This window comes from Lissotriton vulgaris, chromosome 1_1 (genome assembly GCF_964263255.1).
Source record: "Lissotriton vulgaris chromosome 1_1, aLisVul1.2, whole genome shotgun sequence".
NCBI classification, from domain to species: Eukaryota; Metazoa; Chordata; class Amphibia; order Caudata; family Salamandridae; genus Lissotriton; species Lissotriton vulgaris.
In genome coordinates, this window is record NC_141685.1 from 1,888,110,119 (window position 1) to 1,888,137,557 (window position 27,439).

At 45.1% G+C, this 27,439-nt stretch overlaps 1 protein-coding gene across 4 annotated transcripts in view; it reads left to right on the forward strand.

The window, feature by feature from the left end:
• The window catches only part of CNTN1 (contactin 1), a 1,059,655-nt gene that overhangs the window by 597,096 nt on the left and 435,120 nt on the right, over window positions 1-27,439 (forward strand). For all 4 annotated transcript variants that reach the window (XM_086919467.1, XM_086919469.1, XM_086919468.1 and 1 more), the window contains 3 exons: window positions 16,510-16,636; window positions 20,516-20,688; window positions 20,933-21,028. In XM_086919467.1, coding sequence (XP_086775593.1) covers window positions 16,510-16,636; window positions 20,516-20,688; window positions 20,933-21,028 — 396 coding nt within the window. The remainder of the gene's footprint in view (window positions 1-16,509; window positions 16,637-20,515; window positions 20,689-20,932; window positions 21,029-27,439) is intronic.

Here is a 27,439-nt window from a genome sequence, read left to right on the forward strand (position 1 = left end):
ACCACACTGCTGAGGCATGTTGGTTCTGAGGCCATAGCACTCAGAAATTGCCTTCAGCGACATGCACCGCTAGAAATGTGAATCTAATGAAAACGTGAATAAATATATAAGTGGCTTTCTTCTGCAGGAAAATGAAAAAACTATTAAATAAAATGGAATAAAACAGACAAGAGTAAGAGAAAATAAAAAACTTAGCCAGAGGTAGAAGGATGACATGAACTTAGATAAACCAAGGATATGTAAATATTGGAGAAAAATGCGCAGGTGGTTAAATACAAAATAAACCAAAGTGGGCTGGATAGAAGTAGAGAGAAAGAGGAACGGATAGCCGAGCAGAAAAGAGACAGCAGTGTTAGAAGGAGAACTGGGAGCAAAGAGAGGAAGTATGAGAGGGTATGACTTGGAGAAGTAGAGAGTTCAGGTGCAGAGTGAGACTCACTTGTAAAGCTGAGTGAGGACAGAATGGCGGCGCTAACATGTGCCTCTGCAGATAAAGCTCAGCCTGCTCTCCAGCAGAGTATTTGAGATGCACTGTACAGAGATGAAAGGAGAAAGGATGCGCAACATAAACATTTGCAGAGCACGCTCACATCCTTCTGAGAACGCAGACTTTTTATCTATCTAAAATTGCCTAAATCTAGTACAAGCTCTCTCCAGCTTTGCTGCATTGGGGTACTCACCAGTGCCGGCTTCTGCTGTCGATGCATGGCTATCTAGGCTTCTAGTCCACTGTCAGCATGTGCTGTATGCTTAGACACTGCCACTACCTGTAAAGCACTAGTCAACAAGATGGCCACCATGCTGTTCACTGCACACGCTCACGGGCTAAAGTGGCAGATTTATGTTAACTGGCGCATCCTCAGGGATGCGCCAGTTAACATGCTCCACAGTGCGCCACAGCTCCGCCAGCCATGGTGCGCCGCATTTATAATGCGGCGCACCATGGTGCAAAAACGGCACAGATGCGTGACGCATCTGTGCCGGAAATGTGGCGCATTCCTGGAGTTGCGTCGCAAGCGCGACGCAGCTCCAGCAAGGCTCGGGGGTGCCACATTTGAACAATGCTGCGTCAAGACCTACGCCTGCTTCAAGCAGGCTCAGGCTTTTGACGCAGCATTGGCTTAAAAGTGACTGAGTGAAATCTCATAGATTTCACTCAGCCACTTTTGCGAGGCGCACCTGCCCCGGAACGCCCACCCTGCGCCGGAACGCCCACAAGCGGCGCAGGGCTTTACAACGTGACGCATCTGCCTAGATGCGTCACGTTGTAAATCTTTCGTAGGGATGCGCCACGTTTACGCCGCCTTGCGTGACGCAACAGCGGCGTAAACGTGGCGCAAGGGCTTCATAAATCTGCCCCAAAGTGTTTAAGCACCCCACATGCAAACAGACATGTAGACAGAGACCTATTGGAGCACATGAGCTCAGATAAAACAATATCTTTGTGCATTCATAGAAGCTGGATAGTAGCACACCCTGTCACGCAGGCTCAGAAATTATATGCATCCCTCTACCACAGAGCCTGCTCAGAGCAGAAGGTACCAAATGTACATGTACAATGAGAAGGTAGCCTCACAGTCTAGAGGGTGGCTGAAAGCTTTATCTCTATGTGCTAGACTAGAGTATTGCTCCTCTGTCAAACAGGATGAGCCCTTGATGTCGCCCAATACGCTAGCTCACTCCTGCAGAGTAAATACGAACATATATAAACAAGTACTGTACAGTGCTCCAATACCTGGGCCAACATTTTGACTTTAGGGAGGGAGCCTCCACTGCTTAGTACCGCATCTACCTGGCTGCAGTTACAGCGATGGGACTTGATTTTACATTTCGTCACTGTGAAAAAAGTCAAAAACAAGCCCAATCTTAAAAGGAAGCCTCCAACCAAACTAATATCTTACCAAAAGAAGCCCAACTGGTGGTTAACACCCAAAATTGCAAAAAGGCTAAACAAATACAAGCAACAACGCTGGAGGTATGGCACAGGAGGCATCACTAACGAAACGGTGGCATTAAGAGGAGGTGGTAGGGAGGAATACTATATTAAAATGTAAGCAGCTGTGGCGCCAAAGCTGCACACAGGCAAACAGTAACATAAGAAACTTTCAAATGCTGTGTATTGATACATTGTACCTACATGCAACCTTGAGGGAGCTAAACTGTCTGTATAGCTACAATGTCAGGCCATGATTCACAAATTTGAGAGAAAAACGGAAAATGAGTGCTGATTTCCCACATGTGAAAAGGAGATGAGGTACTCTAGTAATGGCTACAACCCTCCGCCATCCACAGGTATTGCACAGTCTCTGCAACATTACCGCAGATCTACTGATCTAACCCTGGAAAACCAGAAGGAAACTACAACACAAGGCAGCTATGTCTATAATACCTCGACTGCTTTGTTACAGCCCATTGACTAGTCTGTATATGATACTTCTCAATTAGGGCCCGATGTAGGTAAACTCCAATTTACCACTTCTTAAATACCGAATCATACCGATTCGGTATTTGAGAAGTGGTAAATTGGAGGGGGGGAGATGTGGGTATTTCAGAATCGGTAAATACCGAATCTGTAAGATTTGGTATTTACCGATTCTGTAAATACCGAATCGGTATCCCCCATTGATTCCTATGGGCCTTGAAGCCCATAGGAATCAAAGGGCATTACCGAATCGGTATTTACCGATTAGGTAATTACCGATTTCTGCAAGGGTGCAGGGGGTGTCACTTTGACACCCACTAGCACCCCCAATACAGGCTTGGGTGCCATGTGGCAGGCATACATGCCCTAGGGGCAGGTCTGCCTGCCACATGGCATAGGTGTGCATGCACACATGTGCATGCACACCGGAATCGGTATTTTACCATGAAGTTGTATTTCATGGTAAAATACCGATTCGGTAACACCTGTGGGACTCAGAAGAGTCCCACTACATTAGGAACTTACCGAATCGATAGAATTGCCGAATCGGTATTTTACCGATGAGGTAATTTTACCGATTCGGTAAATGTGCAGTTACCTACATATGCCCTCGGAAACGGGCACCTACATACCAAATGGCCATTTACCGGTCGGAAACGGTCGAAATCGGCCATTTCCGACCGGTATTAAGGCTCCTACATCGGGCCCTTAGGGCCCGATGTAGGTAAATCGCTTTTTCCGATTTCAAAATACAGAGGCGCACCGAATCGGTATTCTCAAATCGGAAAACGAGATGTAGGAAAAAAAAAACGAAAAAATACCGATTCGTTCGTCATCGGTATTGTGATTCGATACGTACCGAATCGGCATGGACCGATTCGGAATGTACCGAATCGGCTACCACCGAATCGGAAATTGCCGAATCGGCAAATACCGATTCGGCAATTACCGATTCGGAGGTCGAAATACACCCCCATGGCCAAAATGCCCATAGGAATGCATTGAACAATCCGAATCGGCAAAATCCTATTCGGTAAAATCCGAATCGGTAAAATCCGAAACAGCCAATGAGGTGGATCCACCCTCCCCCACCCAAGCAGGGAGTGGCTACCCAGGCAGGTGCAGCTCATTAAGAACTTTCTGGAGAGGCAGCCTGAGCTGAACATTCACAGTGAGCAGCAGTGGAAGCAGGAGCCAGAGCACTGTGATTGAAAGATGGCAAGCAGCAGTGAGAGCCAGAAGGCTGGCCACAAGAGAAAGCCCAAGTTTAGTACCATGGAGCTGCAGGTGTTGGTGGAGGAGGTGGTGAGGGTGCACAGGCAGCTCTTTGGGAGGTTGTCCCTCACTGTACCGGACAGCACGAAGAGGAGGCTCTGGAGCGAGATTGGTGAGAAGGTCAACTCAGTTGGTGTCACCCCCAGGACCCTTGATGACCTAAAAAAAAGATTTTATGACATCCGCAGCCTGACGAAACGCAAAATGGCTGAGCTGCAGAGGCAAGCTGCACTGACTGGTGGAGGCAGGAACCCGGCGCCACCCCTCACTGAGCTGGAGGAACTGGTGTCCAGCACCATCGAGAGGGAGAGTGTGACTGGAATCGGGACCCTGGATAGCTCAGCCAGAGCTACAGCTACAGGTAAGAAGCATGCGCATCATGACACACCCTACCAGACACCTCCCCTTTAGACACAATGCACAGCCAAACCCTAGCCCAGTACTGTAACCAACATACAAGAGAAAAGCATCATGGTAAATGTAGTCAGCAGAAGTAGGCAAAATATGGCAGTGCAGAACCACAATATAGAAAACAGTGGAACACATTCAAAGTATATGCAAGGACATGTGCAATGCTTTAATTGTAGTAACTGTAATACATCGGCACTCAATTCACAAATGCTTCTTTATACCTAGGGCCACCATCAGGCGGAGGAGCACAAGCTACTGAGGCACCAGCACCAGCACCAACTTCCAGTGCGGTGGCAGGGCCTAGCACAAGTCAGGCTGCCCTGGAGGAGGAGGAGGAGGACAACACCATTGGCCAGGGAAATGAGGGAGACCTGGGACTTGACTACGCTTTTCTTCACTCCCCACAAATGTCTGGCACACCCCCATTTCTGTTCTCCCCTGAGAACTCTCCAACAACGGCCCACCCTGCACCTACCACATCTCCTGCCAGGAGTATGGTTGTGGCTCCACTCAACCCTATCCAGGGAGCAGCGGGTCAGGCCCCAGCCACCACCACAACAACACCAGTTGCACCCCAGCCCACACAGCAGGGCGGCAGCAGCAGTTCCCGGAGGCGTGCCATTTCCAGCACTGCACCTCCGGCACGGGAGGGCAGCGTCTTCCAGGGGCTTGAAGGCAGCATGGTCAAGATCCAGCGCATGCAGGCAAAGTCCATCATGGCCTGCCAGCGCCAGCTTCGCCAGCACAACCTGCAGATGGGCGAGATGGTGCAAGGGTTTAAGGCTTTTGTTGACACAAATAAGGAAGTTGCTGCAGGTCTTGGCAGGCTGACCACAGCCATCACACAGCTATGCGGCAGACTTGACGAGCACGAGCACTCGCGCAGGCGGGATGCCCGCATGCACAACAGATCTATTAGCCGCCTTGCTGCTGCTACCGCGCAACTGTGCCAACGTGGGGCTAATATGGAGGCAAGCTTGACACAGAACACCGCTGAGGTCACCAGGGGAATGGCCCGCATAACAACAGCCATGGAGGCAATGATCATTTCCAACACTGCGGCCAATCCAGCCCTGGACCTGGGGGAGGCTGGGGACAGCAGCAGCTGCAGCAGCCCGGCCAGCGCTGTGTCGGAGCCGCGCCGGAGCACCAGGCGCTCTGCAGAAGCCGCTGGACATGCGGAAGGGGGTGAGGCACACCCCAGTGGGGCTGCTAAGCGCAGCAAAAAGTAGGCTTGGCAGGGCGGGTGAGGCAACCCGGACCTTTGACATTTATTTTCTTTACATTGACATTTTCTTTTGTTGCACATCAGTGCAGTAACGGTGTTGCAACATTATTAAAATTTGCTTTTCCTCACAACCATTTACCTGTCTGTGCATCTGTACTCACTCAGAAATAGTTTTCTGTAATCTCCTCACGTCTGTATCTGCCATCACTTGGCGTAGACACCCCAGCAGGTTGTGTTTGTGGCACAGCAACGTCGTCGTCATGGTCCTCGTAGTCAGACAACTCCACCTCAGTGCCCTTCTTCACCGCAAGGTTGTGCAACATTGCACAGACAGCTATGATCTTGCAGCAGGTGATGGGGGTATACTGCCTTGCACCTCCACTCTTGTGCAGGCATCTGAATCTACTTTTCCAGATGCCAAAGGTCCGTTCAACTACATTCCTTGTGCTTTTGTGGGCCCGGTTATACCTCCTTTGGCTGGGTGTGGAGGGGTTGAGGTAGGGGGTGAGTATGAATGAGCGGAGGGCATATGCGCCTAGAAGGAAAAGGGGTAACATTACTCACATGCATACATGTATTACTCTTAGCTACTTTGTGTTATGGGGGTCTGATGATGTGTCTCACCTAGGAGGTATCCTTCACCAAATTCGCCAGCCATCAGCCGTGCATAGATGCCGCTCTGTTGAAAAATGTAGGAGTCATGGGTACTCCCTGGGAATTTTGCTACCAGGTCTGTGATGGTGCACTTCGCATTGCAGATCACCTGAATGTTGATGGTGTGCGTAGACTTCCGATTGCGGTATATGTATTCTGTGTCAGCTGGGGGGCAAATCGGAATGTGCGTGCCATCTATGCAGCCAATGATTTGGGGAAATTGTGCCATCTGGTAGAAGTCAGCTTTAGTTTGTACCAGTTCTGCGTGGGTTGAAGGGAAAGAGATGTATTGGTCCATCCTGTGTATCATGGCGTCAAGGAATGTGTGGAAGAACCTTGACAGGCTGCTCTGGGTCACCCCTCCTACCGCTGCAACTCCACTTTGATAGCTGCCAGACGCAAGCAGGTGTAAGCTGCATTGCACCTGGACGTGCGCTGGGATGGCGTGTGCCTTTGGGGTGGGGTGGTCCAACAGTGGTTTGAGGTCCCTGATGAGCTCCAGAATGGTGTCTGAGTCCAGCCTGTACCTCTGTAGGATCTCTGCCTCTGTGAGCATGAACAGGGTGATCCTCTGTCTGTAGACCTGTTCCTCTCTTTGCCATTCCCTCTGTCCTTCCTGCTGTAGCCGTAGCCGCCTTGCAATGACATAAAAAGCTGCCATCCTGCAAGTTGCAATGCATTTTGGGTCTATTTTAATGGGTTGGAGTTGGTTACCACCTGATTGTAATCCATGGTAAATACCGAGTGAGAAATACCAATTTAGAGCCAGAATTGGTATTTCTGTGCTTCCCTACATCTCCCTATCTGTCCGAATCGGGGATTTTCCCATTCGGTGATTCTACCGATTCGGTAGGTTATCCGAATCGGCTTATTTCCGATTCGCTGTCTCTACCGAATCGATACATGGACCGTATCGGAATTTTTCCGATTCGGTGTCATTACCGATTCGGTACATGGTCCGAATCGGATGATTTCCGATTTGGTGTCACTACCGATTCGGTACATGGACCGAATCGGTCTTTTTATCCGATTCGGTATGTTACCGATTCGTTACATTTCCGATTCAGGGTATTTCCGAATCCGATTATTTTCGATTCGGTAGTCATTCCGATTCGGTATTTGTACCGATTTGGACGTTTTTCTTTGCCCTACATCTCGATGGCTGTATACCGATCGGTAAGGGCCCAAAATCGGTATTTTCGGCCGTTACCGATCGGTAACGGCCTACCTACATCGGGCCCCTTGTTCCCAGAGATACCCAATGATAGGAAATGAATAATTAACAGACATCCCTGATTGCTTTCAATATTATTATCAGCACAGGTGATTACAATTTTAAATTACTTGATACATTTCTAGGTCATGTCATGGCTTCAATCGTTGTAAGGGCGTTGTGATTTTAACAGCCATGGATTTCTTATATACCATTGATTAGCTTTATTCCACAAATACTTATTCTGATTGTGCATTTAATTTATAGTACGTGATACTCTAGGTAAATTCCAAACCTAGAACCACGACTTTCATTTATTCAAGTACTTGACTTGGCTATTGCAACAAAGTGCAGAGTAGTAAGCAACGGTATCCAACACGAATACTGCACATTACTTACACGACTGATACAGAACCCAATAATATCTTAAAATTGATTCTGGAGTGCTATGGATCACAGCCATGATGTAATGCATTACAATCCGGCACAGGACAAATATCCACTCTCCCGACCTGCCAAGGGTACATTGCAGGAGTTGACACAAGTGCCAAAGACAGGATTACTTACATGAGCTGTTGGGGCGCAGCAGGTATTTGAGGTCATTTGTCATGCTTCTAGGGAACTTCTTTTTACAGAGGGCGCCTCAGGTATCTAGTTAGTCATACTCTTAACAAGAGCACATATTGTGTGGCACACATGAGGGAAGGAGTTCTGCCATATGCAGGAGCATCCCTCATGCAAAAGAGTGAACGCGTTTTTCAGTGTGCCTGTGCTGCATTTACCGTTGGTTCTGCCATATTATCTTGTGTTATGAAGAATTGTGTTTCATTCACACAGAAAAAATATATCGTTGTATATAAAAAACCACGTGCTTAAAATTGTTTAGTCATAGAGAGTTATATCTGTGACGAATGTAATATCAAACATTAGGCCAACTCGAGGTTTGGCAGACCATGTGCTACCCCACAGGTTTATTTTTTACCACATGTGGTGTGTGTGTATGAGTGCTGGTGTGATGTGAGTAGTATGGTGAATAAAAGATTTGATGTAAGAGTGATTGTGTGATTTTTCTAGTCCCCTTGTCCCCCAAATCAATGGATGTTCCGTGTAGGTTATGTATTTTTCTAAAATTTTAAATTGTACAGAATCTTTTCATGAAGCAAAAATAAATAAGCTACTAATGAGCTTTCGAATGTGTATGTGGTATACATTTTGGAGTAAATATATTGTGAATAGGTATCAGTATTGGCATCTCTTTTGTTAGAAGGTTGTACGGGGCTCAGCCTTACTGATTAGAGCCACACCCGTCTTTGGTAATAGCAGTTAACACAGAGCAAGACGGGCAAAGCATCATTCAGTGAAGAAGCAACTGGGCACCATCTAAAAGGCAAGCAGTGCAGAGTTTTTTTTTTTAATTGTATTTATTAAAGATTGCATAGTAAAATGCAGCATTTACATATTATACCGTCATATGTATATCCGATAAATCAAGCATTATGGCTCTGCTGCTACATATTTCGGAAGGATACAAGTTTTTAGTTTTTCCGTAAACAACCAACAAAACAGGCAAACGTCAGTCTAGTTATAAATCAAATCTGACATTACAGCATTGAAGTATCAAAGTAGGATGAACAAACATATCCTATGGAGTCAATGAGCCGTAGGCGGACCAATCACATGCCTTTGCATGTAAAGACAAGCGAGTGTACATATCTTCCTTTATCAGTTTTCGGCTGGGGCGGGGAGTAGAGTACGTCACCTTGTGTTATAAAATCGGTACATTTATACAGACACAATTAAAGGATAATCACATCACATCATTTCGGAATTATGCATTCGGACTAGTGGGTGCAATCGGAGGGGAGACCTCTCTGCTAGGTGACCACTGCAAGAATGGCTCCCAAATGTCTCTCGGTTGCGAGGCAGTTGGCATCAGATCCCAATAGGCTCCTAGTTGCGTGTGGCCATATGTAACATCCGACAGCCAGTCATTAAATTTAGGCCTGGTTTTACGTCCCCAGTTCATGGCCACTCACCTTTTAGCATACAACAACAATAAAGCATGTAACTTTCGACCTTTGGGCTCAGTGTTCTCCACCAATCCCAGGATGCCTAGGAGCGGGGAAGGAGCGTCTGCTCTATTCAGGATTTGATTGATAGCAACAAAAATTTCAGACCAGTAATCAAACAGAGTCGGGCAGTTCCAAGCCACGTGCAAAAAGGAAGCACCCTCCTCCCCACATTTCCAACATTTGTCATTGTCTCTAATACCCATGCGATGGAGAGCTAGCGGGGCGCGGTAGAATCTGTGGAGGAACTTAAAGTGTATAAGTTCGAGTTTGTAATTTGGGGAGAGTTCCAACGGCTGCCTACAGCAGAATGACCACTGTCCGTCAGTCAGAGGCGTCTCCAGTTCATTGTTCCACAGTTGTTGAGATTTGGGCACCACTATAGGGGATTGCTCTTGCATGGAATTGTATAGACGTGATACCAGTTTCGTCCGGGACTCCCTAGCTAATATGTTCTGGAGTGCCTGTAGGTGCGGCGGCTCCTCAGGGAATTGGTCCCACATCGCTTTGCATGCAGATTTGAGTTTGTGGTGTGTGAACCTGTCCCTAAATTACAATGGCCGGTCCTCTTCTGTAACCTGCAGATCCCGGAATGTGCCATCAGTGTATATGTCCGCAAATGTGTGCAGTGTGGATCCAGCAATGGTTACCTCACCTCCCCCTTCTTCCAGGCATGGAAGCATAGGATTCTGTTTAAGGGGGATCGCAGGCGCATATAACAGAGGTAGGGCAGCTCGCTTTAGCAGCTCACGCCACGTCCAGCAGAGCATATTGGCCGAGTCTATGTCATGCGTTGGCCTGGGAGCTTTGCGATAGCCCCCCAAAATTTAACAAATCCCCTCAATAACGGGTTTAGGTTCTCAGTTGGGTTAATCACATACAGAGTAACATCGTCGGCGTATAAGGAGATTAGCAAACTCCGGGTGCTGAATCCAATACCCCTGGAGGTATGATTCTGTCCAATTCTGGCAGCTAGTGGCTCCATGGCAATCGAGAACAAAAGTGGGGACAATGGGCACCCCTGTCTGGTGCCTCTGGAAATTGGGAACGGGTCTGATACCATGCCGTTCACTCTCACTCTGGCCTTAGGGGCAGTGTAGAGCAAGCGGATTAGATTTACGAACAACGGGCTAAATCCCATGCGCTCCAGGATAGTAAATAGATACGGCCATTCAAGCGAATCAAATGCTTTTGTGGCATCTAGAAATACCACTGCCGCTTGTATATCCGGGTGTAAATAATGTAGTGTCGAAAAAACAGTTCTTAGGTTATGCGTGGTTGCGCTGCCTGGTATGAACCCTCATTGGTCCGGAAGGGCCACCATTGGGAGCAAGGGTTGGAGACGATCAGCTATTATTTTCGCATAGATTTTTACGTCCACAGGGCCTCTCTCATCGATTCCGGTAACGTTCCTACCTCCAGAGCCTCAGCGAAAACAGCATGTAGTCGCGGAGCAAGCTCATCAACATATGTCTTATAAAAAGCCGCCGTGAGACCATCAGGTACCGGAGCCTTATTTAGCGGAAGGGCCTTGATAGTTGTGGCGATTTCCTGTACTGTCACGGGTCGATCCATATACTTCCTATGTGCATTATTAAATCATACAAGTGCTAAGGACTCTAAAAATGACTCAAGGGCGTCTTTCGGCACAGCATGAGTGGACTCATATAACTTAGAGTAATATGTAGTGAACGCCTGTAATATCATGTTTTGTCCCGTTGTCATTACCCCTGCAGCATCTTCGATTGTGTGCACATGTGTAGGTGGCGAGATGGTATTTATCATTCTAGCTAGTGTTCGACTGGGCCGGTCTCCCTCCCCGTATCTTCGAGCTTCAGCCTGCTTGCCAAGGAATTTTAGCTCGCATTGTGCTTCCTCTGCAAAGTCTAGTAGTTTGGTTTTAATCTGAGAAGCCAATTCTTGTGTAGGGTCCTCACAGAATGATTGTTCAAGAGCCTTGAGTTCCCTCTCAATCTCAGCCAAGGTATTTCTTATGGCCTTCAAAACCCCTGCCTTATGCACTATGCACTGCCCCCGCATGACAACCTTAACGGCGTCCCAGAGAACTGCCTCGGTAGCAACGGAGCCTGTATTGTTAGTGAAGTAGTCCATTATGTCACTTCTAATTTCTCCCGTGAAGGCTGCATCTTGAAGCGCATGCGGTGGGAGGCGCCAGGTAAAGGCCCTGGTAGGGACCCCCGGAATGTCTAGCTCTAAGAGACAGGGAGCATGGTCTGACAGGGATTGGGCCAAAATTCCAACATTTACAGTCCAGGTGGCCACATCTTGAGATACTAACCAGAAGTTTAATCTGGACCAGGCCGCATGATGTACAGAAATACATGTACCCACCCTGACGCCCGCATTGCGGGATCTTCATATATCTATGAGTGAGCCCTCATTCATTATGTCTCTCAGTGCCTGGTTAGCATGCGGGTCTAATTGTCTGGACGTGCCCTTTCTATCCAAGGAGTCGTCGTTTACCATTTTGAAGTCTCCTCCCATATAACTGTCGAGCAGTCTAGGATCGTAATTTGAGCCCACACTTCCCTGAAGAACTCCGGATCGTCAGTGTTTGGCCCATACACAGCCACCAGAATCACACTTTTACCGAGCAGGGCGCCATGCAATATTACATATCTGCCCTCAGTATCACTGGACACCGAGTGTTCCCTCCAGTCCATGCCCCGACTTAAAAGGATAGTTACACCCCTTGCATAGTTTGAAAATATAGCTGAGTATGCGGATCCCCACCTTGAGTGCTTAAGCTTGGGTGAGCACGTGGGATTAATGTGCGTTTCTTGCAAGAAAGAAATATCTATGTTGTGCCTGAGCAAGTAGCTGTGCATCAGCCTGGACTTTCTGTTATCATTCAAGCCCCTTATGTTCCATGTTAAAACTTTAGTTAGCCCCATTGTCTGTAATTCACTACTGTGCGCACGTACCTCGATTGACTCACATTAGAACACTGTAAAGCAAAAAGAGCATGAAGATTTGTGGAATCTTGACGATGTGCCAAACATCCCATTACCCAAAACCTCCCCCTCCCACACCAACCCCCCAATCAGGTTGTGTCATAAACCCACCTAACACGCCAATGGTGCTTAAACAGTAGAACTTTTGAATTGTGGGAGACACCCCTCAGAGGCGCGGCATCTTGAGCGTACACCCCTGATCGCACAGGGTGGCTGCATTATGTTAGGCTGTTCCACTAACGGGCAGAAATGAGATAGAAGTCGTGCACAGCCCTTAGTCCAGTCAGTTTTGGCATCCTACAACGCAGCATTAGGAGCAGAACGGCAGAGTCGGTAGATCCATGCCAATTACATCATTGACAGGGTAACCAAACCCTGGGGCTTCAATACAGTAGGGTACATAGAATTCAGTCATTGTCACTCATTTGGCCCGTGGCTTCGGCCCCAGTCTGAGCTCTCCTTTTGGGCCTAAGTCTGCTTACATGTTTCGTGAATTTTAAAGCAGACCCTGCATCAATGAAATGGTGCGTTGTGCCCTTGTGCACGACCCTTAGTTTAGCAGGATACATGAGACAGTAAGGGATTTCCGCTTGGAGCAACAGTTTTTTGGCAGGCAAGAACTCTTTGCGTGCAGCCTGCATCAGCGGTGTGAAATGAGTATAAAAGGATGTTATTCCCTTTGTGTGTTATCCTCCCCTTCTCCCTCGCCAGACGTAATATTAAGTCCCTGTCCTGGTAGTTGAGTAATTTCACTAGGATCGGCCTTGGCGGGGTGCCCAAGGGTGATTTTTCCCCAGTGTTCTGTGCACCCGCTCCACAGTGAACACCGGGGAGAGGTTTGGGTCAAAAATTTCATTTAGCAGGTCCGTTACGAAGACTTCCATTTTCCCCATCGCCGTGGTCTCCGGAATGCCTGTGATCCGAACATTACACCTTCGAGAACACGCTTTCAAGTTATCCGCCTTGGCGCTTAGCGCTTCAATTTTATTTTCCATGTGGGTGATGTGTGATTTGGTATTTTGCTGGAACTCACAACACCTCGTGTGCCTATTTTCAAGGCTATCTAGGCGTGTTTCATGCGTGGCGACCTGCGATCGCACATTTTCAAGCTGGGCCGTCATGTTGTCTAATTTTGCATCAATACTCTTTAGGCTGGAGCGCACCTCAAGCATTAGCGCAGTAACATCGATTTCCTGAGGAGCCTCTTGGGATGCCCCCCCTGCAGCCATGGAGTCCTGCTCAGTCCGCCTGGACTGTCTTTTCTGCTCAAACGTGAGCTTCGGCTGGCGAGTGTTGCCCTTTCCCATGGTTAAGTGCCTTAATTTGGCGCTCCCTGCAGTAATTTGCGTCTTGGCGAATTATACCTCAGGTGTTCTCATTCGTCAGGGAGCGCAATGCGGGGTAATGCACACCGCGGGTGGTTCAGGCAAGTCAGACGCCACCTCTCCACCCTTGATGGCGGCTCCCCAAGCACGCAGGATTGCCGATCAGGGAGGCGTGTTTGCGTAGTACCGCTGCAGCAGGACGAGCTTCACCTCGCGTCGTGGCCGGGTCGCAGAAAAGGTCGACAGCAACCAGGTCTAGCGAAGAGCAGGGCGCAGTCCCGGCCGGGAGCTCGTGCTCAGCAGCAATGTCCAGCGCACTTGAGATGCAGGAGAGCAGACGGACACATCCGGTATAGAGATCAGACACAATAGAACAGGGCAGAGGCAGTATCTGTCTGTAGCACTAGTCGCAAGCCACCCTGCCACCTCGATCTGTCCCAGCACACACCACCTCCGACCACCATGTTTGTGGCGCGTGCAGCGGAGACGCTCTGCAATATGGGGCTAAAGTGTTGGAGAGCCGCTCCCCCAGGTGGGCATCGGGCCAGCAGCTATCACGACTCTTATGCCCAGAACTTGAAACTGCTCGGTTCAGTCCCGCTCTCGGCACTGCTCTTGGCGATGTAGCCCGATCCGAAATGGTGGCACCCCTCACTGCCGTTTCATACAGCTAGTCATTATATTTGATAGAAAGTCCAGCGGGCGCATAAAAAGGATTTATTTGCAGGAGGCGTCTTTAGCTCAATCCGTAGCCTTACCCCACCTCCACATGCGTGTGTCCTGGGCCACCTCTCACCGTCCTGCCTCGCTATCGTTCAGGCCTACGGGCCGCGCTCTCAATTTGTGCCCCACGCCCGTGCAGGCTACCAGCGCCGTCGGATCACAGCACGATCTCCTGTCGGACCAGGCAGCCGGAGCCCGTCCGTGCGGCTTCGTGTGTCACAGGGCGCCAGCTCTTTGGTCGATTATGCCCCAGGCCTTTCCGGTGCCGTTACGTTCTGGTTCTGGGCATATGCAAACAGAAACAGCCAGGATTTTGTAAGGATTTATCGCGCAGCCCGCGGAGCTCGCTAGTTATGCAGCCATCTCGCTGCTCGTTCGGCCACGCCCCCCAAGCAGTGCAGAGTTAGTGGCAACTGGAGGTGCACACTTAGGGCCTGATTCACAGAGGGCCTCCGCACTCGTGGCGGGGGGGCCTCGCTCATGGTGGGACATCTGCAATGGGTAATTGCAGTATGGTGGTCCTGCCATGCGTGCGGGCCCCTGCTATGACTAAGGGGCCTCCACCACGACAACTGAGGCCCTTTGTGAACCTGGCCCTTATTGCCCATGGGAGGAGCAAGACCCCATCTACAAGGTGAGAACAGTCACCCGCCACCACCAGGAACAGACTGGATTCCAGCAGCAGTGCTGCTCTCTCTCATCTAGAGAGAAGCAGCACTTATGCTGGGCAGGAGGTATTTTTATATAATCAGGTGCATGGTCCCTGTCAACCTCACAAACACGCATTGGGTGGAGAGTACACCCCCATTCATACTCTATGTTGTGAGTACTTCAGCAACATTAGTTTCCTCTGTTCTATTTCCAAAGTTAAGTTACAAGCATGGTTTTATTATTTTGTTTTATAAAATTAGGGGCATATTATCAAGGGGGTTTATCTCTGCTTTTTGGGCTTTAAAAGCCAAGAAAGCGGAGATAAAATTATCTCCCTATTACCTAGCTGTCGCTAACACCAGTTAGCGACAGCTAGTAGGAGATAGCGACCATCTTGGGCCCCGCTTTGCATGTCAGTGATATTTATCACTAATGACATGCAAAGTGAGCGTGCCAAAATGTTAGCGACTGGAAACAGTCGCTAACATCGCTATCTCCTATTAACAACTTTTGGAGATATTCGAGCTCAGCGCGAATATCTCCAGAGGCTAACACCTGCCCTGAGCCGTTCTTAGCCATGTTATCCAATGGGAGGTGGATAACATGGCTAAGAGCATTAACTCGGTAATGCATGAATATCGCTGACTTTTCAGCGATATTCATGCATTGCGGCCGTTTTTTTATCGCATTTGCGATAAACCTTGGTAATACCAAGGTTTATTTGCGATAAAAATCGCCACAGGTCAGCGATAATTTTTTGTCTCTAACCAAGCAATAGCGATAATTATCGCTATTGCTTGATAATATGCCCCTTAGTATTTTTGAATATCTTTCCTTCAAAATAATAGAGATATCTTCCCATATTCGACTTCCTTTCTAAACAAGAACATCGAATATGATTTAAAGGGCTGTTAACAGGACTTTAATTATTAAATGCTTTGAAATGACTGTGAGTAGATGCCAGAGCTCGGTTGTCTTGGAATTAATAGGAGCAGTTGTTCCAAATCTTGTCTTGAGAAGTGCGGCGTTCTCTAAGCCTTGCCCAGTGGTATATGATCATGCTTGCATTTCTCCTTCTTGCTGCTTCCTAGTGCGGCGCCCGGGGAATAACATTCAAGGAAACTAGTTACTGTGTGTGTCTTGGAATCAGAGGGATGCCTGCAATGGTGTTCTCTTTTCATGCTATTTACATAATGAATTAGAGACTTGTAATTTTTACAATAATCGAAAGACATATCTTGACTATAAAAAAGCGGGAAAACTGCCAAATTATAATATTTCCCCATTTTTCTTATGTATTTAGACTACTGTTTCTGCTTGACTTAAAGCCAACCGGGTGTCGATCGTAATGTCATTGGTGGAATCGTACAGGATGATATCATTAAGGAACCAGATAATGTTTGTGTAGCTCCTGATGCTGCATAACATGTGTGCTGATTAACAATCAGATAACACAAACCACGGGCCTTTCACAAATCTACCAATACATAGGCGCATATGCATGTATAAATTATTTGTGAAAAAATACATTTCTATTTCAAGAATGTTTGTTTTTTGTTTCAGAGGAAGGAAAAAGATATGGACCAATTTTTGAAGAACAACCTATTGATACGATTTATCCAGAGGAATCTCTAGAAGGCAAAGTGTCAATGAACTGTAGAGCTCGTGCAAACCCTCCTCCTACGTACAAGTAAATAGTCAATGTTCATAGATGTATAAACTGCTTGTGTGATTGATGGAATGACATTGAATTGTACTTAGAACCATGCTTTTTTGCAATGACATTCCATAACTACTTACAGCGAACAATGCCTTAAAAGAAAACGTACCCACTCATTGATCTTTGAATGTAAACTTTTCTTACTTTGTTGTGCAATTATTTTTAAAGGCTGCCAACACTTAAGCAATATTAATTTTAATGAGGGACAGCGCCCTAAAATTGACAGCAATCAATTGAACCAAATAGAAAGGTTTGTGGGTTATCTGCACTTTAAAGAATGAGGTCACATGGTATGTGAGTGAACTATTTCTCATGACAACTTTTGAGATTTCAGGCAATTCTCGGACGTTGGGCAGGGTGACATCTCTTCAAAAACATACCCTTCCAGCAGTACCACTTCTTCCCAAAAGATCTAGAGCAGGAGGTCAGTCTTTTCACATCTCTGTGACAAGCGTATGGGGAACTCTGCCTTTAAAACTTACAGTAGAAAGCAATCATTTGACATTTAGTGGAGGGTTAAAGACATGGCTCTTCTCAAATAGTGTAGTTTATTGCCTTGTTCATTTTCTTATTCATTTGCTTGCTTTTGATCAATCTGCTAAGCACCAGAACAGCTCTTATTTTTTTCTGTAACCACGCCCGCTGATTCAAGAATGTTTAAGACAATAAGTGTTTCCTTATGTTTCCCTCCGCAGCCTTCCACAATTATATTTCTACGAAATGTCCCGACTGCTTCACCTTCTTTTCTGCTCATTAGCAGATGGCATTACAATGTGTTATATGTCTTTCACAATTTCGGATTTCTTATTGTACTGCAGTGTATTGATATCGGCCAATTTAAAGAAACATCCATCTAGTATTTAGTTAAGTCAGTCGTCTGATTGTTGTAGCTTGCAGGCTGTATTTTTCACAGAGTATTACAAGATGAGTCTTGCTACTTTGTTTTGTTTCCGATTCTTCTTCTAGGGCTTTATTATGAGTCTGGCGGTCAACAAATTGTCAGACTCACAGTGGCGGCCTCCAGACCACCCTATTACGACTAGGGCGGTCGGGCTGCCCTGGGAACACAGCAACATCCACAACCCCCATTCCCTGGCGGTTGTGTGGAAGTCCCAACGCCGCAATTTGCTTAGCGGGGCTGAAGCATTTTATGAGTTTCCTCACCACCACACATTTCATGGAATTGCGGCCACCATGAAAAGTGTGATGGTGAGGAAAAAAAGGGGGCCCTGCAACCATATAATTTTATCATATATTTCAGTGGTGTAAATATACACTATATCCCACGTATAACAGTTAACCCTATTACATTGGTGCATTTTCTGTGCAATTTACTCTGGCCTTAGAAGAAAGTTAAGTAGACCAATTGGGTGAAAACAATTGTTCCAATACCAGTTTTGGGATCAGAGCACACACATTGTGGCACTGATTAACCCAGAGCCCCACTACCAGCAAAAATAGGGTCCAGAAAAATGTCAAAAGTTTGGAGTGACCATGCAGAAAAGGCAAATGTGTTACACCAAACAACTGACTCACCCCTGCATTTCCACTCACTCACCCCTAAAAGTTATTACAATTAAATGAACAATATGTAAACAAGTACTCAAAGAGTCTGCTACCACTAATGCTTGTATCGTATTGGTAATACTAGCAATAATAATCATCAGCATTATCACCAAATCATCATTATTATCATCATTCTCAGATCATTAATCTATCAGTCTATTAGTATATTTTTGTCCAATACCTATTTTTAGTGACTTTTCAGGTTCTCCATTGTGACAACCCCAGAATACTTTTATTGACTCTAAGTCACAAACAGTATGCTGTTCAAGTGATGTTTTTCAAGGTACAGCATTCTTCATCATTTATCTGGCACTATCTACATCGCTGATTGTTTCTTCGGACGTAAAAGTAATATCTTCCAACACTTTATAAAGAATTGCTTGCAACACGTTCAGCAAATTGTTGTGGACTGCACTGAGATTTAGCAGATTCTTACATTATTTCTACTTCTGAAACTCTGGCTAAAATTTTTTTGATTTTAGCTTTTTATTTCTGCTGTTGTATTATCTTTGTAGATTTAGTTTTTCAATCAGGATTTACCTGCTTGTTATATTTCCTCTGCAATGTAAAGTGATTTTTGCTTCTAAAATGATGTACTAAGAGCGTAATGAAGAGAGATTGCAGTGAAACAGATGTGTGGGGTGAGAAAAAAGTGCAGGTGAGATGAAGTGCAGAGCAGGGTTTAACATCTGTGCTGGAAGGAAAAATTAATCTGGGAAAGAGACTTTTGAAAAGGAACAGGTACTTGCAATCTTCAAGTCCCATTGGTGCCGAAATTAGAGCTGTTAATTGGTCTTCTCCTTCATTATATGCCACAGCCTGCAGTCTTTACCCATAGTTCTTAGGAATAGACCTGCTGCCACAGGGTTTTGCATGTTACTGGTTGTTAATTGACCTTTGCCATCATCACAGCTTTCAGTTCTGTCCTATGAATGCAGAGTGGTCAATTCCCAGCGGTTGACTGTCAGCGGAATCCATTAACTGCTATGGATATCCTCAGCAGAGGGCAATCAATCTTAACGGATGCACACAGCCGCGGCCATGGCGCTTAATATTAAAGTGTGAAGTTACACCTCATGCTGTAGCGTGCTCTTAGAAATAGTTATCTTTATCATGATAATCCTTTCATATTACCACATATGGTACTGTTGGTCCTCTTAAGGGGGAGGTGCCATGTGATTCTGGATTCAGTCATCTCTCTATTACCCGCACAGCAATAGGTAGGGTCAGGAGAAATTATGCATTTCAAGTGTTCGCTTTTCATCTGTTCTTTCCACCATGCTGTAGGATTCTCACTATGATGTTCACAATAAACTACATCTAAGTCATTAAGTGTCTGATTTAAAGGTATTGCATAAACATGCACGACCATCTTTACACATAATGTATTCTATTATAATCTTTTCCTGCCAAGTGGACATCTAACGTGGGTTGCACTAATTTTCAACATTTGAACCATCGAGCATATGTGACAATGTGTCAAGATAAACCTCAGACAGGATGAAGCCTTTGGGCCAGATTTACTAAGGGCTTGCACTGCCCTTGTGTCCCGCAAGGCAACACAGGAAATGCAAGCCCTTACTGGGATTTACTAAGCCACGCAAGCCCACCTTTCATGGCTCTGCTTGGTTTAGTAAATCCAAGGTAATGTAAGGCAGTGCATCTCACTGCCTTGCGTACCTCATGGTATGAGTAAAGTGTGGGCGTTCCCATGCATCCACCAATGGATTTTGGCACACACCCAGATTTACAAAGAATTGTAAACTTAAAAATGCATCAAAATAGTTTTCCTACCAGACCCAGGCATAATAAAGAGAAATTTATAATTTCTCCTTGTTACTTCATTTTTCCATGTGTGATGCATGCCACACCACATGTAGAAAAAGGAAAATGCCTTTAAGGATTGTTTTTGTGCAGTCAGGTATCTCGTCCTAGACAAAATCAGTCCTGCTTGTAAAGCAGGCACCCATGCACTTCGGTGCAAGGGTGCCCGTGTTGGTGCTAGGCAGCACACAGTGTGCTAGCACAAGAAGGCAGCAGAAATGCACAATATCTTTGTAAATATGGCGCATTTCTGATCTCTCCCTTTGACGCGATACAGAGCTGCAAGTTGCCTTGCTTTGCTGCATTCTATGAAATGTTAGTAACTTGACTGTAATAAATGGACAGAAAATAGCCCACATGTGATGGACGTAGCTAGTGTAATGATTCTGGTGTGGTTACCACTCAGAGTTCAATGCGAATGGCCAGTAATTCTGTCATTTATTCATTTAATTTGTACAGGTGGAAGCTAAATAATTGGGACATTGACCTGTTAAACAAACGCTTCATTCTGATTGGAGGTAACCTTGTCATCAATAAACCAGACAAATCTATCGACACCGGAAAATATGTATGTACCGCATCCAACCTGTACGGAACCATCCGAAGCAATGAAGCCTCTTTACAGTTTGGCTGTAAGTAGATTTAACATGTGCACGTTTTCACTGAATAAATGGTTTAACTTTGTGTGACATTTCCAATGTATTGCTTTACGGGCAGCAAAGTATATGATTATTTGTTGTGTTACTCTATGCACAGAATGATACCTTGCAAAACCTGCTAACTCTGTAAAAACACGCAAGTAGTTTTCGAGCTAGAACTTACATTTGAACATTGATGAATGTATTTTCAATTGCAATATGTATTCCTTTTACCTAGATCTGGATCCATTTTCACCAGAAGAGCGATATGCAGTCAGTGTGAAGGAGGGGATTGGAGCAGTACTTCTGTGTGACCCTCCTCCTCATTACCCAGGTAAACTGCAATGTGCCAGATCAAGTGGATTTTATTTAAAAAGTAATGCAACAAAGGCGTCTGGCATAGATTCGAGAGCTATTGTGAGTATTTCACTAACTATCACTCTTGCCCTCTTCAGAATTAAAGTAGATTTCAACATTTTTCTTAACTAAGTGATAACAGTGGTAAAAAGCTGTAGAGGCTCTAAGGATCAGTTCACACATGAGGGCTGGCAACCTGCTCTAGAAATGGCCAATTGAGCTTAAAAATACTTGGCACTTGCTTTGCTGCCACCTCTCTGCAAGACGGAAGGTGCTCATGTAGTTAAAGTGTAATTAGTATATAGGTACTGAGTACACTGTTTGCAGCGAAAGTACATCCGCAAAGTGTGTGATTTTTGGTGGGCATTGGCTGCTTAAAATAAAAAAAATTAAAAAAACAGGTTTACTGCTTGAGAAAACAAATGCAAGGATGGTTGTCTGCTGTGTCTTCCACGGGCTGACTCAGACAACCTCCTGGGGGATCTGCAGCCCCTGTCATCCTCAAACCAGACAGTCAATCCACCAGCAGGCCCAGGCACTCTGGGCCAGGCTCACCAGCCAATCACACGCCAATGTGTTATATGTCTTTCGCAATTTCGTATTTCTTATTGTACTGCAACGTATTGATATCGGCCAATTTAAAGAAACATCTATCTAGTATTTAGTTAAGTCAGTCGTCTGATTGTTGTAGCTTGCAGGCTGTATTTTTCACAGAGTATTACAAGATGATTCCTGCTGCTTTGTTTTGTTTCAGATTCTTCTTCTAGGGCTTTATTATGAGTCTGGAGGTCAACAAATTGTCACACTCACAGTGGCGGCCTCCCGACCACCCTATTACGACTAGGGCGTCGGGCTGCCCTGGGAGTACAGCAACCTCCACAACCACCATTCCCTGGCGGTTGTGCGGCAGACCTAAGGCCGCAATTTGCTTAGAGGGGCTGAAGCATTTTATGAGTTTCCTCACCACCACACATTTCATGGAATTGCGACCACCATGAAAAGTGTGGTGGTGAGGAAACAAAGGGGGCCCTGCAACCATATCATTTTATCATATATTTCAGTGGTGTAAATATACACTATTTCCCACGTATAACAGTTAACGCTATTCATTTTAATTGTTATTTGGCTTTCTTTGACAATTTTTAAATCTAAGGCGGAGCCTTCGTTATGACTGAGTTAATCAGGTATATCTGAACATTGTTTGAGATGAATTTCTTACTGGAATGTTGCTATATTTTTACTGTAGTGTTTGAATTACTCCTCACCCCAATATTGAGATCTGCCATTACAATGTGATTGGACTGTGAGAAGTCTGAGCATTTCTTAGAGTTCTTCAAGGATGCTTTCATACTGCCCTGTCCTTAGCTTATAATATTGCGGAAACACGTATTATGTTGTTTTGTCTGATTTCAGCTTTATGACATTGTAGTGCTGAAGAGTTGAGATTTCATGAATCTTTACATTGCAGGAAATCTCTATAGCCTAATGCTATCCCTCTCTGCTCGATTTTCTGCCCAAGAGTTAGATTAAGTGACCACGCTGAACTATGTGGTCAGTCATTGATTGTGAGTGTCTGTTTAGTCATCCTTGGTAAGGAATACGAAAATTCACTTCCAGAACCCAAGGATCTGTCTCTTGTTTCACTTCGGCAGCTGATTTGAGGATCATTTGCAGTTTGGTGTGTACTTTGATGAAAGTGTGAAGGATTTTATTAATATATGTTTTTTGTAATTTTGGTGCCTTAGTTATTGGGGAGATCAGTGTCTCTGCAGACAGTTGTGGTTAATGCTTTTTGCCTCTAATGTTTTACATAGATTTGTATTAGCATTCTAAAGTAGTGGTAACATGTTTTCTTCTGTGAATTCTAGATGTAAGTTAGTCAGTGGGAGGATTTCTTCTGCTGAAATTGGAGGGTTTAAAGACCAAGGTGAATCTTGTCAAGGTGATCAGAATATTATTTGTCTCTTGGACATAAGTTGTGTAGGTTACATTTAAGTTTTTGTAGGAGGGACTCAAGAGCCACAGTAATTTTTGTAGCTTATAGTAGGCTTCCATATGTAGGACGTGAAGATAGACCTTGAATATAGTGTCCCTTCCTCGGCCTGGAAGATGCCGCTGTATAGGACACAGCACCTAGCAACCAGGCTACATGCCATGTGCACCCCAGTGACTCCAGCTAGAGTGAGGTCACCATTCATGGTCCCGCGCCACTGCTGAGGATGCCACAGGCGTGAAACAGACCAGCATGCAGAAGGAAACGGCTTCAGATGCAATTCCTGAAACAAGTAACGCTGGACCAAAAGACAGAGATTGAGACTGTATTTTGAGCTGTTAAAGAGCTGCCATCATTAAAGGCATAGTGATACATACATGAGCTTTGTTAGCTCAAGATCACACAAACTGACCTACGGGTTGACACTACATGGTGATTGCTTACTGAACTCACACCTGTGCTGTTGTTGCTTAGCAATTCTATCTTTTTAGTGACATTCCAGACCTGAGAAAGGCCCACGGAAACGGGAAGAGGGGCACTAGAGGGGGTGGTGCATTAGTGGGAGCCCTTTGTCGGGAATGGTGAATTCTGTATTTACTCTATTAATGTGTGCGGTCTTTCGTTGTGCTTTGCCGCTGTACATACTTCTCTTTTCTTGAAGACAAGCACTGAGCTAGAAAGTAGATCACTGTGCGTTTTTAAGTGGACTTTTGAGGTCTGAGTCCTTACCTCCAAACTAAGACTTTGACAAATCTTTGACTGCTCCTCCTTGCAAACGGAGAGTCATGTGCAGAAAGAGTGTATTTGGCACAGTTCGCAGAGCTATTTCAGGACGGGCACCAGAGACAAATATTCCCAACCTCTAGTGTTGTGGATCGCAATAACCTCTGTTAGTCCTGTGGCCCACTGTACAGGGGAAACAGTGCTTCATCATGGAACTGAAGAAGAGATGAGGAAGAAAGATAATGCAGGAAATAAAAAATAAAATGGGTTGCTATCAGAAACGTTTAAATAAAAACTTAAAAATCAACCAAACTAAAATAATGTTAGTCTTAGTTTTGTTCTTTCTTTCCTATGCCTTTTTTTCTCTGACTTCTTCAGTTCTCCCCTCTCTGTCATATGTACGAACAATGGTTATTTGCCTTTTGCAGTCTTTTACACGTTTGCATATTTTCAACTGTAACATATACACTTGAAACACAGAACACGTGTTTAGTTGCCCTCTGCTAAACTGAATGACTTTGAAAAGTAAAGGTAACTTCCTCAAAAACATTTAAGCTTTTAAAAATGAAAACAGAACTATTCCTGCTCAGCGGAGGCTTTCGGTAGCACTGCGAGTGAAACGGTAGCACTGCGAGTGAAACGGTTGTTCGAAGCAGTTTATTTTCCTCTCTACGTTTCAAAGCCTCTTGAAAAAATCCCCGTATTTCACAACGTTTGAAGTCTAAGGGTGCCATTGTGCTTCAAACACCCATTAACTCCTACTAGGAACTGTGCTCCTCTGCATTGAGCCCTTTTCCACCTTTACCTTGCTCGGTGTGATAAAAAGATCTCGTGCAGTACAGCTTTGGCATCAAAGGGCCTGCAATGATGACTGGATCAGACGCACTGCAGTGGATAAAGGGACAGGGCAGTTAGTTATCTGAGCGCACAACTGTGGACTGAGTCATGCGGGAGACTCGAAACCGTTGAACACTTCCTTTCAGTTTCATAGAACGTGAACATTTAATAAAATAAATGCATCATTTTATGCAACCTCCAGTCTTTAAAATGTGCATTAAAAGGAAGAGAAAGGAGGGACTGCTGCATCACATGACTGCAATTAAAATATTGATGGGGTAAGGATGAGTAGTTATCATCACAGAGGACAGGGCAGAAAATAAGCATTTTTCCTGCTAGTCTGAGGAAATAAATGCAACTATTTAGAGCATTTCCCGACTGGATTTACACTAGAAATGCATATGAGTGGATAATGCTCTAGTTACAAGTACATTAATGCACTTCCATAGGTACAAGGTGAATATGGCTATAGCCCTTTTTATTGACTCTAAATTGGTCGAAGAGAGAAATAAAAGGCAAGCGATCTACGTAATTAACGAAAACTTTGGTTGTAAGTCATTGTCGATGGCGTTTCGTTGTTCAGTACATTGAAAGGAGTTCGGATGCAGTGAAGAGGCTCCACCCCATGCCCCTTGCATACTTGGGAATGTTGAGCTCTGATAGGGCGGGTAGGGCCCCAGGACCATCCGGGGCATCAGTGTCACCAAGGAAGCACAACAAACATGTAAAAGTGGTCCTAGACCTATAGTTCATACTTCAAACAAATTAATTGTTTGAGAAATACTGATTCATAGGAATTAATCCTAGGCAGGAAAAAAAAAGCCCAATCTGTTCTTGTCTATATATATATATACATACAATGCACCCAATTAGATGTTCCAAAACATGGAATCGCTTGATACCCAGGTCCTATGACTATTTTGGGTGTTACCCCATTTTTCTAAGGGTACCAAGGAAGAATGAACATAGTCTTAATGTGACCTCTGAACATTGAGAGGGAGTCTTTCAAGGAGTGGTGAGGAAAAGTTCCCAAAGAGGGATTAACACCTTGAATCTAGTCTCACCTGACCTAAAACGGATGCTGGTTCATTGATTTTGAAAAGGCTTCTGGTTAGTAATGCTAAAGGTGCCCATAAACTTCCAATATTTGTACTATGCATTTGTAGATAAATGTAGGCTCTTACAGTAGACCCAGGGAGGAGATATCATCCCAGTCGCCACTGCTACTTACCACTTCTGATGTGTATTCACCAGATTTAGCCTTTGTCATAGAAAATTACCTACTATCTACCCTAGAAAATAGGCAACCGAAGCTGCAGAATGTGGCTTTTGTGATCTATATTTTTTGATCAATTGAGGTGAAGCACATGGTAGCTATCTGTGTGGTGCAGGGTGAGAAAATAGCTAAATGGAGGCTAGATGGAGGTGAAAGCCAGCTTTGGGGACTACCTGCTACCTAGCACCTTTCCAGATACATCTAGCTCCCAGCTATAGTGTGCCCCCCAGACAAACTCTAGTCACTTACTGAGGTGTGAAGAGAAGTCACAGGAGGCATAAAGAAGAAAGGCAGGAGAGAAGTTTATTTGCAGTAGCCCATAGATAGAGACACCAGCAGTCAAGAAGTTCCTGAGCAGGAATACCCTGGAAGTCAGCACTCCAGAACACACATCACATTCTACTGCATGACATCACTTCCTCCAGATTAAAGCATCACATAGCAATTATCACACTAACCAATGAAGTCATGACTCTGCACACATCCATCATCATCCAGTGCAAAAGTAGCACTGAGAATGGGGTCACATCTTTTCTACTCACTGGAAGAATGGCACCCAAGAGATGTGACATTGTGGCCGTGCGCAAATGACAATGGGCAAATGCTGACAGGCATGATGCTCCCTCTGGTGCACACAATTCTGCGCACCTAGATATTGATTCTAGACTTAACAAAAAAGGCAAGGGGGCCAGAGAAGTTATGATTATTTCAAGTAAATCATTTATTTTATTGCTGAAAATTTGCACGAAGTCCTTGGCCAACACATGTTTTGAGAATATATGTGCTTCCTCACGGCCAAACGTTGTGCTGTAAAATAAATATCTATTAATGCCCACATCTCCTGTAGCTTAATTAATGCTGTTATATTTATTGCTCATATTCAATAGTTAATATTTCTGTAAACAAAGAAGTAAACAGGCATAGCGCTGACACAAAAACAGTTTACTTGTTGCATAAAAAAAGACCTCTCTGCTTGGACACTCTTTTAGCTCCCCACAGCGATGCTTGTGATTCTCCCTGCCCACAGTCCTGCATGCAGGTTAAACATTTTATGTCTGTTTATTTATTTTGTTTTTCAAGGGTATGGCAGTTGTAAAGGGCTCCGAGTCCACTCACTTTCTTGTTTGCACTGTTGCCCTTTTTCCCCTATTTTTCTTTCTATCCATGTACTGTTCCTTCATTGGCATCCGCCATACTTGAACGGTAAATTAAATATAACGAAATGCCCACTTTTTATCACAACTGATCCACACACATGTATCTCAGTGTACAGGCACACAACACCATGCACTTGCATTACAATGCATGGATTCTTATTGATTGTGAGACAAGCATGCAAGTGTATCATGACACATGCATTCACATGGGAACAACAATCAGAAAAGCATTGTTAAAGACAATAGCTCTACCTCTTAATACACGACTATTTCTTTGCCAGTGCTAGTTTCTGTAGTATTACAGTTAATCTCTGTTGGAAAGTGGTTTATTAGTAGGTGCACGTAGGTACCTACACAGCGACGACTCGTGGAGGGAGTTACGGTGGGGCAGGAGGGTGGGGA